This window comes from Elephas maximus, chromosome 5 (genome assembly GCF_024166365.1).
Source record: "Elephas maximus indicus isolate mEleMax1 chromosome 5, mEleMax1 primary haplotype, whole genome shotgun sequence".
Lineage (NCBI taxonomy): Eukaryota > Metazoa > Chordata > Mammalia > Proboscidea > Elephantidae > Elephas > Elephas maximus.
The window spans coordinates 41,350,855-41,371,151 of NC_064823.1; the positions used below are offsets into that span (position 1 = coordinate 41,350,855).

Below are 20,297 nucleotides of genomic sequence, written 5' to 3' on the forward strand. Positions count from 1 at the left end.
TTTGGCAGATATTATATAGTCATCCTCCATTTTGTGATCTGATGTAAGCAGCCAATCAGTTGACAGCCAATCAGTTTCCCTGGGGATGTGGCCTGCATTCAACATATATGGATGTTCTGGCAAAGCTTTGTTCTACTCTGGCCTATAGGGTCGCTATGAGTCAGAATCTACTCGACGGCACTGGGTTTGGTTTTTTTAGTTTGGCAAAGCTTGTGCTCTCTGGATCCTGCATCTGCCTTGTCATCCTCTGACCTCCAATTTTTAGGACATGAGCCAGCAGCTTTCTGTTTGGCCTGCACGTCTTGGGATTCACCAGCTCCCACAACCCCATGAGCCAGCAGCCTTCCACCTGACTTGCCAATTTTGGGTTGGTCGGCCCCTGCAACCACGTGAGTCAGGAAGAGCTTCCAGCCTGGTGCCTGACCCACAGATTTGGGACTTGCATGAGCCATTTCCTTGAGATAAATCTCTCTCTATATATGTATATATATATGCTTCACCAGTTTTGTTACTCTAGAGAACCCAGCCTAAACCATTTAGTACCAAAAGTGATTTAGAGGAACAAAATCGTAAGGATAAGTTTTCTGAATTGGTTCTCAAGTCTGGCTAGACTTAAATATACTGATGACTCTGGATTCCAGTAAGGAAGAAGGCAGTGCTAAACCATGGCATGAGGTGGCAATAGAAATATGTAAAATATCACCACCGTTAGATCAAATATTTGTGAGAAACAAGGCTCTGGTGATTGTGTATTTGACGCCTTTCAGCATTTTCTGCCAAACTGAGAAATGGAGGGAAGCTGGTTGGTTGGTCCTGCTTTCACTGGACGAAGTGGTGAAAGAAAGAGATGAGCTCAGGGCTTGAGAGTCATGAAGTCGGATGTGTGCAGCAGCACTCCATCATTAAATGGAAGTGGTATATACCAGATTGGGCTTGAGCAGAACCTGAAGGCACAAGTAACTTACATGAGGAAGTGCCCCAAATGTCCATGGTCTCCACTCTTATCACGTTACCTTCCTTCTCCCAGTCTGCACCTATGGCCTCATGGGCGTTCCTAATGATCAGTTGACTAAGGAAGAGAAAACATGCCTGGTTTGCAGATGGCTCTGTGTAACATGCAGGCACCACTCAAAAGTGGACAGTGGCAGCACTGCAGCCCCTTTCTGGAACCTCCCTGAAGGGCAGTGGTGAGGGAAAATCCTCCCAATGGGAAGAACTTCAAGCAGTGCACCTGGTTGTCCACTTTGCTTGAAAGGAAAAATGGACAAATGTGGTATTGGACACTGATTTATGTGCTGTGGCCAATGGTCTGGCTGCATGGTCAGGGACTCGAAAGGAATATGATTGGAAAATTGGTGACAAGGAGGTATGGGGAAGAGGTATGTGGCTAGACCTCTCTGGATGGGCCAAAGAAGTGAAGATATTTGTGTCTCATGTGAATGCTCACCAAAGGGTAACCTCGGAATAGCAGGATTTTAACAATCAAGTGGCTGGGATGACATGTTCTGTGGATATCAGTCAGCCTCTTTCCCTAGCCACTCCTGTCATTGCCCAATGGGCTCATGAACAAAGTGGCCATCATGGCAGGATGGAGGTTATGCATGCCCTCAGCAACATGGACAGCCACTCACCAAGGCCAACTTGGCTACAGCCACTGCTAAGTGCTCTATCTGCCAGCAGCAGAGACCAAAGCTGAGTTCGTGATTGGGAACCATATTCAAGACAATCAGCCAGCAACCTGGAGGCAGGTTGATTACATTGGACAGCTTCTGTCATGGAAAGGGCAGCATTTTGTTTTTATTGGAATAGAGACTCTGGACACTGATTTACCTTCCCCACATGCAATGCTTCTGCCAAAACTACCGTCCATGGAGATATAGAATGCCTTAATATGTTTTTGGTTGTATGCATGTTAGTTGTATCATGTTAGGCACCAGTATGACTTTATAATTGTCTTTATTTAGAGGTTATATATGGTTTAAGTGATGTGTACAGATGCCAAGTTGACAATAGGTGGACTATGATGATTAAGGTTATGTGTCAATTTGGCTAGGCCATTAGTCTCAGTGGTTTGGCAGATATTATGTAATCATACTTCTTTTTGTGATCTGATATGAGCAGCCAATCAGTTTCCTTGGGGGTGTGGCCTGCATCCAATATATATGGATGTTCTGACAAAGCTCTCTCTGGATCCTGCAACCAACTTGCTATCCTCTGACCTCTGGTTCTTGGAATGTGAGCCAACAGCCTGCCGCCTGACCTGTAGAGCTTGGGATTAACCAGCTCCCACAATCCCATGAGCCAGCAGCCTTCTACCTGACCTGCTGATTTTGAACTCGTCAGCCCCTACAACCACAGGAGTCAGGTGAAGCCACCCGCCTGACACCTGACCTACAGGTTTGGGACTTGCCAGCCTCCACAACTACATAAGCCATTTCTTTGAGATAAATCTCTCTCTCTGTGTGTATATATATATATACACATATATACAGATACACATTTTTTATATATATGTGTGTATATATACATATATATATGTATATATATAAACCAAACCCATTGCTGTCGATTCCTTCTTATAGTGACCCTACAGGACAGAGTAGAACTGCCCCACAGGGTTTCTAAGGAGCAGCTGGTGGATTTGAACTACCAATCTTTTGGTTAGCAGCCATAGCTCTTAACCACCGTGCCACCAGGGCTCTCTCTCTCTATATATGTATACACATATATACATGCTTCACTGCTTTTGCTCTTCTAGAGAACCCAGCCTAAAACACCACTGGATCACACACTTGAAAATGGTTAAAATAGCAAGTTTTGTGTTGTGCATAATTTACAAAAAAAACAAAAAATGACAAGGAAAAGAAAAAAGCCAGTTTACCAAATGACTTTTTTGTCAAATTTCCTCATTTCTTTAGCTATTTATTAAGTTTACTGAGAAGCATATTGGATAGAATGATTTTCACAACTTTTACAAATTTTTACATGGGTTTAATTGGCTGGTTTTTATTGGTGTTCATAACAGCTTTTTAGAGATTGTTTGATTTGCCTCTGCCCCAGCTTGCTATTGCTGCAACTGGAGGGCACCAAGAAATAGAGGAGACCCCTGCTAGGGGTTGGGGTGACAGATGAGTCCATTTTCAGCATTGCCTGGGCTGCCAATCCTCCAGAAGGGGCAACTGGCAGACACGAGAGAGCACTGGCCTTCTACAACAGACTTTTTTCCAATTAGCCTGCTCCCAGCCTTATCATATCCCCTCCGGGTTCTGACAAGTCTAGGCAGCTCCTACCTGTCTGGTTTGTCCTCCCAGCAGGGTCCAGAAGGATCTTCCAAACTAAATATCTGCTTCCCTGTTTAAAGTCCTTCAATAGTCCCCTCTTGATCTGTTCCCTCATTACTTCACCTGCCTCATGCCCCACCATTCCCTCACTTCTACACTCTTCTCCACCAGATGACTCCTCTTCAGTACCCTCAGAACTCAAACCAGACATCAGCATCTCCTGGAAATGTCCCCAGCCTGCTAGTCAGGCTCACATGTTCTCATGGCATCCCTGGCCTATCTCCATCAGGGAAACTGCCAGTCACACTTGCCTGTCTCTCCTCTAGATGGTGCTCACCTCAGGAAAGAGGTTTTTAGCTCCTAAAAAAAGAAAAACCAAACCAGTTGCTGTAGAGTCCAATTCATGGTGACCCCATGTGTGCAGGGTAGAATTGCACTCCACAGGGTTTTCAAGGCTGTAACCTTTCAGTAGTAGATTTCCAGGCCTGTCTTCCCAGGCACCTCAAGTAGGTTTGAACCACCAACATTTCAGTTAGTAGTCAAGCACTTAACTGTTTGGCTACCCAGAGACTCCGACAGAGTAAAACAGAGTAAAAACTAATTCATTTATTGAATTACTTGATAAATAAACCAATGACTTGTCTTCCAAGCTCAGATACACATTTTCCCCTTATTACAAAATATCCCAGATGTATGTCCTTCAGGCATCTCAGAGTCAATAGATCGCAAACAAAATCCATAACACTCTACCTTAACTGAATATCTGTGTTGATTAAGGGCATTACACATCCTTACAATCACTTAGCCTCAAAACCTGGAATCAATGCATTCCTCCTCACCTTCAACCCCTACATGGATTAAATTGTCAAATCCTATTGCTTTTTCTTCCTCAATCATCTTTTCAAACCATTCTCATATTCCACTCCTGCTGCCTCTTCCTCTACCATTTCCTGCTCATTGACCACCCCACTTGAAGCACGCACCATCTCTGTACAATCATCAGATAGGACTGCAGACTATTCCCTAAATATATTCTGCACATTCCTCCTCTGTGCTTCTGTTGCACCAACCCTCTCGCACATCTGTCTTTCATGGCCTTGCTCAAACGCTACCATTTCAGTCTCTGGAAAGACTGAATCTCTCCCACCCTGGTTCTCCAAGAGTATTGTGTCATGTTTGTACCACTGTTACATCACTTACCACAGTCTGCCTTGTATCCCAGTTATTACATGTGTTTTTATCTTACTGCCCAGATATCAGGCCCTTAAAAAACAGGGACCATGTCATATTCATCTTGGCAAGATCTTGCACACTGTAGGAGTTTAATAAATTGTTTTGCATTATTTAATAATAGAATTAATAAATTTCATTCATCACTCATTCCATGAGACTACATTCAGCACCAAGTCTGTTACTCAACATGACTGCTGAGATTCATTGAATTTTACTTTGGCCTTAGGATAATAATAGCGCCCATTGATTTCATGCTTAATACCTGCCAACAATTATATACATATTATTTCTAATCCTTACAATAACCTTATAAAATAGACAACAAACAAACAATTGCCATCAAGTCCATAGGATTTTCAATGGCTAATTCAAAAAGAAGACTAAGTTAATGTTTATTTTGTGTTTGACAGTGCAATTTAACATCAGGCACACCTCAAGAGGACCTCATAGACAAAAAGTGCTTAACAGAAAAATACACGCATCTCTCCTGTAATAAAGTCTTCTGCCAACCATGGCAGAGATGCATCGATGGGACCTGTATTTGTAAGCTCCCTTATCAGTGCCCGAAGAATGGTACTTCGGTATGTTCAACTAATGGAAGAAGCTACCCAACTTACTGTCAGCAAAAGAGTTTTGAATGTCTTCGTCCACAGGCAAAGTTTTTAAATAATGGAACATGCATAGCTGAAGGTAGGAAAAGCCTATTTTCTAAGACCAAGTTATTCTGTGATACCTAGTGAGAGGGCAATTGTCTGCCATACTTTCTATTAGAAAGCATGTTTTTTCTGTGAAATATGATGAAGAAGATTCAGAGTTCTCTTGACTCTCCATAGTAAATTAGGGGATAACTAAAGAAATCAGGAATCACAAGAATTCAGCTCTTGAGTCTACAGCAGGTTGTCCTAACTCCAGGCCTTCCCATAGCATCAGTACCACCCTCTGCTGCCCATTCTCACTTCCATTTGGCTAATGGGATTATTCCCAGGGCCATTTAGAGTCCATTCAGCACCCAAGGAAAAAGTCTCGACATGAGATTGGTACTGATACGCAGCATTGTTAGCCCCCTGCTGGCCCCTGGCCTCAATGATTTCTGCCAGCTTCCATGCTTCCATCACCTGCCTCTCCCTCTCACCCACCCCCACCCCACCCCACTGGCCTTGATTATCCACATAGATCTTGGGCCAGTGTTGACTTGAACATACTCCAACCTGGCAAACTTGGCCTCTTAGACTGGAGAGCTTGTCTACTTCCCATTCAAGTTCCTAATTTATGAGGAGGTTGGGAACCTAATGTGCAGATTGGTGGAGTGGTTAAGATCAGGGTCTCACTGTCAGTCAGATTTTATTTCAAGCTCCTCCAAGCTCCACCTAAGTCAATGACAAGCTGTATGACCTCTCTGGGCTCCAGTTTCCTCATCTGTAAAATGTGAATAATAGTAGTCCCTAACCTATAAGGATTTTGTGACAATTAAATAAAATGATACAGGCTCTTGGCACACCAAAAGTGCTCATAAAATTTTAGCTGTGACAGCAAAACTCAGGCTCACTGTGCTCTGGTATCAAGTGATCACAAACACTGTGAATTTACAGATGAATTATTATTAAGTTCTTTCTAAAGCACCATGACATATACCAGCTCACAGTGGCTCACATATTTTTGTGACACTGAGTTAAGATGCTGAGGTAATGTGGAAAAGGAGGAAGAAAGCACCCAGTTGGAGTCCCTCCCTGTGGCCTGTTGGAGAAGAGGAAGGCAGCAGTGGTTATCATGTCAGTCAGTGCCAGACTTTTCTTCTCCTCAGCCGAATGCCTTAAATACATGTGTAGGCACAAGCCCTTCTTACATTTTCATTATTTGTTTGGCTGGCTTTTAAGACCATGAACTCTGGAGTAAGATTAATATAGCAAAACCAGATGCTGGAGAGTCATCTTCGACTCATGGTCTCCCCATGTGTGCCAGGTAGAACTGTTCTCCGTTGTATTTTCAATGGCTGATTTTTCAGAAGTAGATCACCAGGCCTTTTTTCCAAGGGGCCTCTGGGTAGACATGAACCACCAGTCCTTCAGTTAGCAGCACCACCTAGGGATGTGTAAGATTAATACTGTTGTTGTTATTACCTGCCGTAGAGTCGGCCTGCAACTCATGGTGACCTGATGCACTACGGAATAGAATGAAATGCTGCCTGGTCCTGTTCTATCCCCATTCTCAATTGAAGATCTGACTATCATGATTCAGAGGGTTTTTGCTGGCTGATTTTTGAAAGTAGTTTACCAAGCCTTTCTTCCTAAAAAAAAAAAATTTTTTTTTTTTTTTTTTTTAATCTGGAAGCTTGGCTTAACCCGTTCAGCATCATGTAAGCCTCCACTGACAGATGGGTGGCGGCTCTGCATGAGGTGTATTGGCCCAGAATGGAACCTGGGTCTCCTACATGTAAGGTGAGAATTCTACCACTGACTCACCAGTGCCTCAACAAGATTACCCAAAAACCCAGGGCCATCGAGTCAATTCTGACTCATAGTGACCCTATAGGCCAGAGTAGAACTGCCCCATAGAGTTTCCAAGGAGTGCCTAGACAATTTGAACTGCCAACCTTTTGGTTAGCAGCTGTAGCACTTAACCACTATGCCGCCAGGGTTTCCCAACAAGATTAATATTAATTAAAACCAAACCTGTTGCCATCAAGTCGGTTCTGACACATAACAACCCTATAGAACAGAGTAGAACTGCCCCATAAGTTTTCCGAGGCTGTAATCTTCACGGAAGCAGACTGCCACATCTTTCTCCCATGGAGTGGCTGGTAGGTTTGAACTGCTGACCTTTTGGTTAGCAGCCAAGCACTTAACCACTACACCACCAGGGCTCCAGGATTAATACAGCAAGTTCAAATTCCTTGTTTCACCACTTGAGCCAGTAACTTAACATCTCTTAGCTTTCGTTTCTCAGGTGTAAAAATGAGGCTAATACAGGCTTAATCTTCATAGGGTGATTGTGAGGGTTTTATGGTATTCTCTTAACTGGTAGCCAGCCACTGCCACATAGTAAGCACTCATAAAATGGTGTTTACTATTATTTGTTAAAATCTTCATGGTGTTTAGAGTTAATTTGACATTATGTAGTTTATTATTGTTAAGGTTCTACTCAAGGGGGAAAAAGTGAATGCCTAAATATTTCTCTTTCTTTTGGTTTTTATTTTAGGACAATTCAGTATTTCCTTGAATTATGGAAATACAAATTCAGAGGGAATTGTTGAAGTAAAACTTGTGGACAAAGATGAGAAGATGTTCATCTGTAAAAAAGGCTGGCGCATAACACAGGCCAACGTGGCTTGCCTTGACCTTGGATTTCAACAGTGAGTGCTTGTGTTAGTGATTTTCTCAGGGTTGATTTTATTGTCCCAACTATTTGACGGCACTGGGGCACTGGGGATTTGCATTTTGGTACCTAATCCTGATACATGCCTGATAACACTGTTATGAGGATTAAATGGGTTCACGCTTGCCTAACACTTAGAACACTGTCCAGTACACAGCATCTGTAAGTTTGTTAAAGAACATTCTGGATGCGAACAGTTCACTAATTCACAGCGTTACAAATGCATTCTTTACCATCTGTCTCTCCTTATGTCTATCTCTACTCTATGTCTACTTTTTCACATCTAATATTGCTTACTTATGCTTTCTCTTTTTTTCCTCACTTAATATATATTGTAAATCGTAGTATTAGTAATTATGTGAACAAACTGTTCCCTGATTCTTTTTATACGTCTGGAACTTATTCTATAGTGAATATAACACTCTACCTCTAGGAGATCTTAGTGAGCTCATTATGTCTTTGTTAGGTGGCGTAGAGTCAGTTTCAGTTCATAGTCACCCTGCGTAAAACAGAACGAAACATTGCCCAGTCCTGCACCATCCTCACAATTGTTGCTATGTTTGAGCCTGTTGTTGCAGCTACTGTGTCAATCCATCTTGAGGGTCTTCCTCTTTTTTGATGACCCTCTACTTTACCAAGCATGATATCCTTCTCTAGGGACTGGTCCCTTCTGATAACATGTCCAAAGTATGTGAGACAAAGTCTCACTATCCTCTCTTCTAAAGAACATTCTGGCTGTACACCACTTCCTCTAAGACAGATTTGTTCATTCTTCTGGTAGTCCATGCTACATTCAATATTCTTCACGAACACCATAATCCAAAGGCGTTCATTCCTCTTCGATCTTCCTTACTCATTGCCCAGCTTTCGCATACCTATGAGTTGATTGAAAATACCATGGCTTGGGTCAGGCGCACCTCAGACCTCAAAGTGACATCTTTGCTTTTTAAGACTTTAAAGAGGTCTTTTGCAGCAGATTTGCCCGATATGTCCTTTGATTTCTTTTTTCTTTTTTTTGCCTTTTCCGTCTTCCAGAGATTTGTCTGTTTGATTAGTCTTTTTTGTATTTGTTGCCTGTTTCTTTTTTATTAATCTTTGGTCTTAATTCTCCCTTCTTCTTTGTGCTATTGTATTTTTTTTCTAATTCACTGAGTTGGATGCTTAATTCACCAATTTTCAAATTTTCTTGTTTTCTACTATAAGCACTCAAGGTATAAGTCTCTCGCCAGGTAGTGCTCCACCTGCATGCCACAAGTCTCTGTGTTATTTTATTTATTGTTCTGTTCAAAATATTTTCTAATAATCCATATAATCTTGCCTTTGACCCATGAATAATTTGGAAATCTCTTTTTTACTTTCCAAATATATATGTTAGTTTGCCTTTGGTTATTTTTCTTACCTCCCTTTGGTCATCTTTTTAATAATTACTTCTTATTTAATTGCATTGTGGTTAGAGAATATGTCTGCATGTTGATAGTTTTGCCTATTTATATATTTTGTTGAGATTTGTTTTGTGACTGAGTATATTTTAAATGCTTCATTGAAATTAAATATTTTCTCAACTTTAGAGTGCAGGGTTCTATATAATAGATGTGTTATTCATTAGAATAGCAGCTTGTTAACTTCTTTGTTCAAATCGCTTTTCATTTCATTACTTTCAATCTTTCCTGTGTCATTATATTTTAGGTATGTCCCTTTTAAACAGCACATACTGAGATTTGTTTTTTTAATCCAATAAGGCAATCACTGTTAGCTGAAGAGTTTAGTTTATTTTCATTATGGTGATTACTTGCATTATTGGATTGATTTTTCCTGTATTATTTTGGTCTTATCACTTACTTTTTCTGTGCTTTTGTTTCTTCCTTTCCTAATTTCTATTAGATTAATCAAGTTTTTCTTTTTAAATTCTCGGCCTTTTCCTCCACTATTTGTTTTAAAAATTATGCATTCTATTTCTATTCTTTTAGTAGTAATCTTTAAATTTATACCAGGAATACTTGACTTAGGAAGTCCTCACCTTCCTAAGAAACAATACGAAGAAGACTATTACCCCATCTTATCTTAAATGCTTGTTTCCATCTTATTTTTACACCCCCAAAGTTAATCACTGTTATTATATAATAAGCTATTATTATTATGGGTGATCAGTCAATGCTTACGCAGATTTACTGCATGTTTACCAACTTCTTGGTTTGACATTCCTCCTTGCATCTCCCTCCTTCATTCTGGATTCAATTTTTTTCCTTAAACTACATCTGCTAGTAGTTCGTAGGAGAGTCTCTTATTATTAGATTGAACCATAGGATATTGCGGATATCCAACACTTTTTAACCTACAGTCTATGGTTCAACCTAATGGTAAACTCTCTCAGCCTTTGCTTTCTCGATATTTTGCTTATATTTTACATAAACTCATGGACATACTAGTCTGGTTTTAGCCAGTGGGGATTTTCCTTTCTTCCTTGTGGGCTCATCAAGGGTGTTTATTCCATTTTATCTGATATTTTTAGAAATATTTAGGTTGAGAGGTTTTTAGAAATTTTTCAATTGAGAGATTTTTACATTTCAATGCTGTTTGACAGTTTCATGACTATCTTCGTTATGGATCTTAATAAATGAAAAAGACTATTTTCTTCAGTGTTTCTTTTTACCTTTAATTTTAATTGTCTGATATTTGTATTGCCACTACTGCTTTATTTTTATTTACATTTGTCTGGTGCATCTTTGGAGCCCTGCTGGCACAGTAGTTAAGAGGTCAGCAGCTAACCAAAATGTTGGCAGTTTGAATCCACCCTCTGCTCCTTGCAAACACTATGGGGCAGTTCTACTCTGTCCTATAGGGTCGCTGTGAGTCAGAATCGACTCGATGGCAATCGGTCGGGTTCCCTGGAGAGAGGAGCAATTGAAGAGACGGAGAGAGGCCAGCAATGACACATCTCAGGTTGGAAGGAAACAACAGGAATGAGGAAGAAACGTTTCTCCTTAACAAGAGATGGGTGTGAAGAAACGAACATTTGATGAGTGCTCGCCATACTTTGAACACTGGCTAGTGAATTTTAATTGATTGTTTTAGTGACTCTTCACAAAACCCAGTGAGGTTGTTACATTCCCTTTGAAAAACTGAGGCTCAAGGAATTTAAGTATCTCATCCAAGCTGTACCTTACATATAAAAACTGAGGGGAAACAAGTCCCTTACCTCCTATAGTGAGTTTATAAATGCCAAGTACTAATTATTCCAACCTAATGTTTCATGTATTCTATTTGCAGAGGTGCTCTTTCTACTCAAAGAAGGTTTAATTTACCCAACTATCTTCCTATAAACAACACCGAGTGTCTGCACGTGCACTGTCGAGGATTAGAAACCAGTCTGGCTGAATGTACTTTTACTAAGGGAAGAGCTACCAAGTACCAGGGTCTAGCTTCTGTGGTGTGTTACACGCAGAGCCCCGAAGGTTGGTGGAGTATTTGCCTTATATTTTCCCTTCCTTCAAAGTCGTTTATGTCACATCAAGACAACAGTAAACAAATAAATGATTGATACTCAGTTGCCAGCCACAGAAGCCATGATAGGGCCTCTATCCTATTTTAAGCTTTAGAGATGAAATTGATACTTCCTCCTTATTGTACTTTTTTCCATTCAAATATTACTTCTTTTCAGATTCTTATAAGAGAAGCGAAGTTGCCTGACTCCCCTTTACTTCCTGGAACATCTGAGTTAAAGTTAGCATAACAAACACAAGTCAACTGAGCAGGAGAAGAAACCTCAGCATCTCCTTCCAGAGGTCCAGATTATATACATTCTTTTAAAATGTTTAGGTGACCATGTCAGTGCCTCAGTTTCTAGTAAATCACCAATACTTTGCTTCTCCATCCTGGCACTGGAATATTTTAGCTATGTATATGGTGCTAAAGGCTAAAGCCATACCCTTTCCTTTTCAGTGCTAAAAAACTAGCCATCATCAAAACGTAAATGGCAAAGAGACAACTCACAGAATAGGGAAGAATATTTGGTAACCATGTATCTGGTTTACCCAGAAGGGCTTAATACCTAGAATATATAAAGAACTTCCACAACAAAAAGACAAACAATTTTAAAAATGAGCAAAGGACTTTAATAGGCATTTCTCAAAGATATACAAAAGACCAATAAGCGCATGAAAAGATGCTGAACATCATTAATCATTAACGCACTACCGTCAAGTTGATTCCAACTTATAGCGACCCGGTAGGACAGAGTAGAACTGCCCCGTAGAGTTTCCAAGGAGACCCTGGCGGATTCGAACTGCCAACCTCTTGGTTAACAGCCGTAGCACTTAACCACTACGCCACCAGGGTTTCCCATTAATCATTATGGAGACGCAAATCAAAACCACAGTGAAATACCACTTCACTTCCACTAGGATAGCTATTACCAGAAAAATGGAAACTAACAAGTGTTGAAAAGGATGTGGAGAAATTAGGCCTTCATCCTTTGCTGGCGGAAACATAAAATGGTACAGCCACTGTGGAAAACAATATGCAATTCCTTAAAAAGTTAAACATAGACTTACCATATCACCTAGCAATTCCACTCCTAGGTATATACCCCAAAGAATTGAAAGCAGAAACTCAAACAGATACTTGTGTGCCAACGTTCATTGTAGCAATATTCACAATAGCCAAAAGATGGAAACAACCCAAGTGTCCATCAAAAGATGAATGGATAAACAAGATGTTATATATATATATATATGCAATGGCATACTATTCAGCCATGAAGTCTGAAGACCTGACACATGTTACAACACGGAAGAAGCTTGAAAAACATTATGTTGAGTGAAATAAGTCAGACACAAAAAGACAACTATTGTATGACCCCACTAATATGAAATGCTTAGATTAGGCAAATGCATAGAGACGGCACTGAGTTTTTTTTTATAGAGACAAATGTTCATTGTGGTTACCACGGGCTAGGCAGAGAGGGAAATGGGGAATTATTACTTAAGGGATACTGAGTTTCTGTTTAGGGGGATGAAAAACATTTGAAAATGGATAGTGGTAATGGTTACACAACATGGTGAATGTAAATAATGTCACTGGATTGTACATTTCAAAATAGCAAAAATTGCTGTTTCGTTATACATATTTTTCCACAATAAAAAAATGTAAATGGCACTGCCCAAGTATATCTTGGTAGTGGGGGGTGGGGATTAGTGTGGTAGTATAAGAGGAACTGGTGAGAACCAGAGTTTGCCAATATCCAACAAGTGTTCCTGATTCCTGAAGCCCCCACCTCAGCGAGCGCAGACTTCTACAATAAATACTGGTTTTCAGGGATAATGGAAGGGTCTCCATAAGCCAGCTTTGGCATTTATTTTCCTTATTAACCAGACATGCTAAGTTGATAAACCAAGCCAAACCCATTTGCCCTCGAGTAGATTCCGACTCATAGCAACCCTGTAGGACAGAGCAGAACTGCCACAATAGGGTTTCCAAGGCTGTAAATCTCTACGGAAGCAGATTGCCACATCTTTCTCCTTCAGAGCCACTGGTGGGTTCAAACCGGTGACCTTTCATTTAGCAGCCCAGCTTTAACCACTGCACCACCAGGGCTCCTTTCTATATTGACACTGCCAATATACTTTATATCATTTTTTATTTGAGGCCTGACTTTATCTTGTTGTTGTTGTTAGGTGCCATGGAGTCGGTTCTGACTCATAGCAACCCTACGTACAACAGAATGAAACACTACCGGGTCCTGCACCATCCTCAACAATCATTGCTATGTTTGAGCCCATGGTTGCAGCCACAGTGTCAATCCATCTCTTAATGACTCCATTATTCCAAAAATGTGATAAGGGCACCATGCCACAACTCCGTAAATAAATTTTACAAAGATAATTTCTGCTTTACAGATATTCTACCAGAAGAGTCCTTTCACTGTGTGAATGGGAAGCACATTCCTCAGATGGCGGCCTGTAATGGTCTCAATGATTGTGGAGACCAAAGTGATGAGCTGTGCTGCAAAGGTAGAGAGGAATGTAGTTTTTAAATCCCCCAAACGTATTTTTCTAACTAAAAAAGTAAAAACAACTTTATCACTACATTTTAGGATGTCATCTCGTTCCATTTTAAGAAATGAAAAGAACCATTCCTATTTATGTTTTCACAGGGTGTCAAGGTGCAAGTTTCCTTTGTAAATCAGGTGTTTGTATTCCAAAAGAATATAAATGCAATGGAGAGGTGGACTGCATCACAGGAGAAGACGAAATTGGTTGCAAAGGTAAAGTGTTTTGGTTACTTTTTGTCATTGATGAATCCAAGGATTCTGAAACATCTTAGGTGAATTATAATTTTAAGGGGCCACAGGAGGGTGTAGCAGTGAGAGTACTGAATGGACACTGGAGGACTATGGACTGTTCATCTCCTCACATCCTCATTTAGTAAATATTGATTTACTTTAGAACTTTTTTTTAAGAAAAATATTCCCACATACATAAAAATAGACTAGTAGAATGACCCTGATGCACCCCCGTGTTACAGCTTCAAAAACTTCAAAATTTTGCTAGTCTTGGTCATCTATCCTCTAGCTTGCCTGCTTTTTTGTTTGTTTGTTGGAGTATATGAAAGCAAATTTCAGACATTCTTTGCCTCGAGATGTATATACCTCTAATGATAAGACCCATGGTCATTGAGTCGATTCTGACTCTAACAACCCTATAGGACAGAGTAGAACAGCCCCACAGGGTTTCCCAGGCTGTAATCTTTACAGGAGCAGACTACTAAGCCTTTCTCCCACAAAGCAGCTGGTGGGTTCAAACTGCTGACCCTTCCATTAGCAGATGGGTGCTTAACCACTGCACAACCAGGCAGGACTCCTCAAGAGAGACAATTAACAAGAGAAATGAGTAAAACAATAAGAGCTAAAAAGTGCTAAGGAGAAAAAATAAAGCAAGGAAGTTTTCTTCGTTTCTTATGCTGCTGGAACAGAAATATCACAAGTGAATGAATTTAAAGAACGGAACTTTATTTTCTCACATTTAGGAGGCCTGAAGTCCATATTCAGGGCACTGGCTATAGGGGAAGGCTCTCTTTCTGTGGGCTCTGGGGGAAAGAGCCTTGTCTCAGTTTCTGTACCCTAGTGTTCCTTGGCTCCTTGTCAATCTTCAGGTGGCATCTATGTTCCCCATTTGTGCTTCTTACTCTATCTAATCTGCTCTTTTTACAATGCTGGAGTGATTAGGTTTAGGGCTTGCCCTACACTGACATGACTAACGTAACAGAAAACTTTATTCCCAAATGGAATTACATCCACAGGTATAGGGGTTAGGATTCCAACACATATTTTAGGAGAATACAATTCAATCCATTATGGAAGGAGAATATAATATGTTCGGGTTAAGTTTCAAAGTTTTACTGAGGTAGCCTTTAGGTAAAGAGCTGAAGGAAATGATGGAGTTAGCTGTGCAGATGTCTGGGAAGAGTGTTCCAGACAGAGGCAATAGCCATTGCAACATCCCTAAGATGAGAAAATCCATGTAAATTTGAGGAATGAGCAGCAATGAAGCCAGTGTGGAGGAAAGTGGTAGTGAAAAAATAATGGGACAGAACAATCCCCCTCTTAGGAATATACTCAAGAGACTTCAAGTAGCGATTCCAGCAGACACATGTACACCAATGTTCATTGCAATACTATTCACAATAGCCAAGAGGTGGAAACAACTCAAATGTCCATCAACAAGATCAATGGATAAAGAAAATGTGGTTATATACACATAGTGGAATATTACTCTGCCATAAAGAGAAATGAAGCTCTTATATATACAATATAGATGAACCTTGAAAACATGCTGAATGAAACAAGTCACTCACAAAAGGACAAATGTAATTTGGTTTCAGTAATATAAATATGTAATATAGGAAAATATATAGAAATCAGAGTTTAACAGTAGTTAGCTGGGGTGGGAGAGAAGGGGATAAAGGGAAACTTTTGTCTAGATAGCACTGAAGTTTTGGTTATGGTGATGGAAAATTATGGCAATGGACATTGGTGATGGTCACACAACATGACTGATGTAATTGGTTTCACTGAATTGTACAAGTGACAATAGTTGAATTGCCAGAGGTTGTGTTAGATGTATTTTTTATAACACTTAAAAAGAAAAAAAGGACAAACAATAAAAAAGGCTGGAAAAGTACAGAGGGGGCAGGGCAGATCAAGTAAGATTAGTGAGCAAAATGGGGGAGGTACTTCATGAATGTTTTCAGAGGGGCGACTAACATTTTAAATCAAAGGCACTCTGGGCAGTGAATAGTCTGTGTGAGGGACAAGGGGAGAAGCAGGAGGACCAGTTAGGAAGCTACTGCAGTAATCCAGGGAAGAGATGATGGTGACTTGGACAAGTTGGTAAGAATGGAAATGGTGAGAAGTGGTCAGGTTCTAGGTACATTTTGAAGATAGAGCCAACAAGATTTGCTGATAGATGGGATGGAGGCGTGAGAGCAAATGAGCAGTCGAGGATGACTACAGTGGTTTTGGTCTGAGAATAAGAAGGATGGGCTACTACCAGCAAAGATGGAGAAGGCTGTGGGAGGAGTAGTTGTACTTATACTCTCCTTTTTTATGGAAATTATCCAGTAGTGTGCTGGCTAATGTTTCAGAACTGGATTCCAGGATGAGGGCAGCCCTGATTGACAGTTTTGCCAATTTCTCTGGTATAAATACTCCCATCATGGGTAATTTCAAGCTACTGACATGATGTCCCAGAACACCAGTTGAGAAGTGATAGAAACAACAGATGCTTGCAATCTGGTAAGAATCAGCATCAGCACACCACTGAATTACTTTTGTTTGTCTTACCTCCCCATACTATAATAAGCTCCTTGAAAACAGAATCTGTCTAATTATTTGTAGATTCCAAAAGTCCTAGGAGAAATGCCTTACACATAAACATTAAATAAATGTTGAAGATAGGTACAGATAGGTTAATTGATATTAATTATATTTTGACATTACTTGGTATGCCAAGTGTTTGACTTTACTGAAATTAAAAAAAAAATTTTTTTTTTTCCATTGATATCAGTTCTTAAACTGGAGAACACACTTTTCTGGATTTCAAATCATTCATTTATTTTGAAGGCATATAGGTAGTTGAGCAAAAGTACTTTCATGCTCTTTAAATTTAGTTCAATCCCCAGTAAAGAGAGCAGAGGAAAAAAGAAAAAAAATTTCAAGGAGGAGGACACTAAACAATTACTTTTGCCAGTGAAGCTCCACAATTGGATCTCATTCTTTTGGTTTCTTCTCCTCCTCCTTCTCTTTTTTCCCCCTTCAGATTCCTTCTCCTCTTCCTCCTGATTCAAAGCTTAAAGTTCAAGGTGAAGGAACATAAGTCTTAGTTAATCAGAAAAAAACCCTACTGCCAGGAATTAACTACAACATAAACTTTACTTTTTCATCAGTTTCTTGAATCCATATCAAAACTTTACTTTTTCATCAGTTTCTTGAATCCATATCAAAACTTTACTTTTTCATCAGTTTCTTGAATCCATATCAAAACTTTACTTTTTCATCAGTTTCTTGAATCCATATCAAAACTTTACTTTTTCATCAGTTTCTTGAATCCATATCAAAAATGCATTTAGTCACCTGTTATTATTACTTAAGTTTACCCTTCTTTAGGATGAGCTCCGCCTTTTGTATTTTAGGAATGGTTCTAAATTTTGCCCATGTAAGGGAGGGCAAGTGAGAGCAGAGAGGTAAAATAAATATATTAACATATTCATTGGCTTCTCCTCTTAGTGGTCAGGACAGAATCAGTAAATCAACAGAAGTTTAGACTATATCTTGATTTAAACTATCTTTTATAAGCCCTCCTTTTAGTAATGTAAGTTAAAAATGGTTGTAAATTTTGCATAACTGTATAGTAGGCTGCCTGTTGGATAGGTATTCAAATATATCTAAAATACTAATTTCTCTTTTTCATTCAAGTTGAAATGATATCCTTGCTATGGTGAAATTGGTGTGTGTTTAATTGCAAGAGGAAAAATCTGTTATGCACTAGGAAAAACCAAAGTAAAGATGGCATCCTGTGGTTTTTCGTTTTATTCAAGTGAAAATGATCTCTTGCTATAGTGAATTTTTTTGTTTTGCTTTTAGAACGTGGACACCCTGGACGTCGAGGTAAATCTGTTTTCATTATAGAAAATTTATAGTACAGTATTGAAAACAAAACTGAGGTGCTAAAGCTTTTCTAATATATGGACAGTATGGATACAGTGCACTTTTTCTTTTTGCTTGAATAAAAATGACCTTTTGCTAAGGTAAATTTTTTTTGTTTGCTTTTGTTATTTTACATTTTGAACTTGTGCCACGAGGTAAAACTTTTATTAAATTATTGGAATATTGTATAATTTAAACAAAACTAAGATACTGTTATATTCTCATGTTGTTGTTAGGTGCTGTTGACTCGGTTTCAACTCTTAGCTATCATTTGTACAACAGAAACACTGCCAGTCCTGCACCATCCTCACAGTCCTTGCTGTGTTTAAGCCCACTGTTGTAGCCACTGTGTCCATCCATCTTGTTAAGGGTCTTCTGATATGTGAATCTAAATCTTAACTTAGGGTGATGGGACCAAGTGTTACCAAGAACTTGGCTTTAACATTAGCTTAGACACAGGATTCTTTTTTTGCACTGTGATAAATTTCCATTCTCACACTCCCCACCTGCAGCCTGCTGACCAAATTACCACCAAATACACCTTTCTCTGCACATTTCACCTTTGCCAAATGCCCTTCTCTTTAATTTATCCTTAAAACTAAGGCAGCTCCTGAAGAAATTGCCACCAGTGGAAAACACCTTTTCAAGAGAGGTATTTCCTTATGTAGACAAAATGTCCTCAAATCCTCTAGTTCTTTGAAGTCACTCTTTTCTTTAATATTCATATAATAAGACTCAAGTACTCAGTCCACAAGTTTATAGTGCTCTTCAGGATTTCTTAAGATTTCTAGGGACATACATGGTCAAGATCACTCCTTGCTCTAAAAACCTATGGTTAATGACGTCTTGGTATTCCCTCCCTCTTATAATTTTGCACTCCAAGGCTGCTGTTCTTTTTCCCCTTCTTCACTTCTTTTCTTCCTCCATTTTTACCTCTCTTCATTTTTTTCTTCTTCCTTCCCTCCTTCCTTCCTTCCTTCCTTTCCTTCCTTTCTTCCTTCCTTCCTTCTCTCCCTCCCTCCCTCCTTCCTTCCTTCCTAGTTTTGGGCCTCAGTGCAGGGGATGAGTTAACCATGCTCCTCAGTTCATTGCACACTATCTTCATTGGTCCCGGCCAGACCCCTCTCTTCTTTACTTTTAATTCCTCTTTATCCCTATACCAACCAAACCAAATCCACTGCCATCGAGTCCATTCTGATTCATAGCGACCATGTAGGACAGAATAGAACTGCTCCATAGATTTTCCAAGGCTGTAACTCTTTATGGAAGCAAACTGCCACATTTTTCTCCTGAGGAGCAGCCAGTGGGTTCAAACAGCCAAACTTTAGGTTAGCAGTTGAGATCTTGACCAATGAGAAACAGGGATCCTCTAGACAGACAACAAACAAGAGAAATTAGTAAAATAGTAAGTGCTAACAAGTACTAAGGAGAAAAAACAAGGCAAGGAAGTTTTCTTAGTTTCTTATGCTGCTGGAACAGAAATACCGCAAATGAATGGCTTTAAAGAACAGGATTTTGTTTTTTTCCCATTTAGGAGGCCCGAACTCCATATTCAGGGTACTGGCTATAGGGAAAGCCTCACTCTCTGTAGGCTCTGGAGGAAAGATCCTTGTTTCAGCTTCTGTAGCCCCAGTGTTTCTTGGTTCCTTGTCAATCTTCAGCTGGCATCTATCTTCCCCCGTTTGAGCTTCCTACCCCAGCTAATCCGTTATTTTTATAATGCTGGAGTGACTAGGTTTATGGAATGCCTTACACTGATATGACTAATTAACATAACAGAAAACTTTATTCCCAAATGGAATTACATCCACAGGGATAGGAATTAGGATTCCAATACATATTATGGGAGAATACAGTTCAATCCATTATGAAAGGAGAATATAACATGTTGGAGTTAAGTTTTGAAGTTTTACTGAAATAATCTTTAGGTAAAGAGCTGAAAGAAATGATGGAGTTAGCCATGCAGATGTCTGGGAAGAGTGTTCCAGACAGAGGCAGCAGCCACTGCAACATTCCTAAGACAAGAAAATCCTAGTATGTTTGAGGAATGAGCAGCAACAAAGCCAGTGTGGCAGAAGGTGGTAGTGAAAAATAACGAGACACGGCAATCCCACTCTTAGGAATGTACCCAAGAGACATGAAGCAGCGATGCCAACAGACACATGTACACCAATGCTTATTGCTGCACTATTCACAATAGCCAAGAGGTA

General features: G+C 39.8%; 1 protein-coding gene across 2 annotated transcripts in view; it reads left to right on the forward strand.

Moving 5' to 3' along the window:
• CFI (complement factor I) overlaps positions 1-20,297 on the forward strand; it is a 98,161-nt gene that overhangs the window by 32,654 nt on the left and 45,210 nt on the right. For both annotated transcript variants that reach the window (XM_049885526.1, XM_049885527.1), the window contains exons 2-7: positions 4,925-5,204; positions 7,710-7,863; positions 11,154-11,338; positions 13,781-13,894; positions 14,038-14,148; positions 18,025-18,048. In XM_049885526.1, coding sequence (XP_049741483.1) covers positions 4,925-5,204; positions 7,710-7,863; positions 11,154-11,338; positions 13,781-13,894; positions 14,038-14,148; positions 18,025-18,048 — 868 coding nt within the window. The remainder of the gene's footprint in view (positions 1-4,924; positions 5,205-7,709; positions 7,864-11,153; positions 11,339-13,780; positions 13,895-14,037; positions 14,149-18,024; positions 18,049-20,297) is intronic.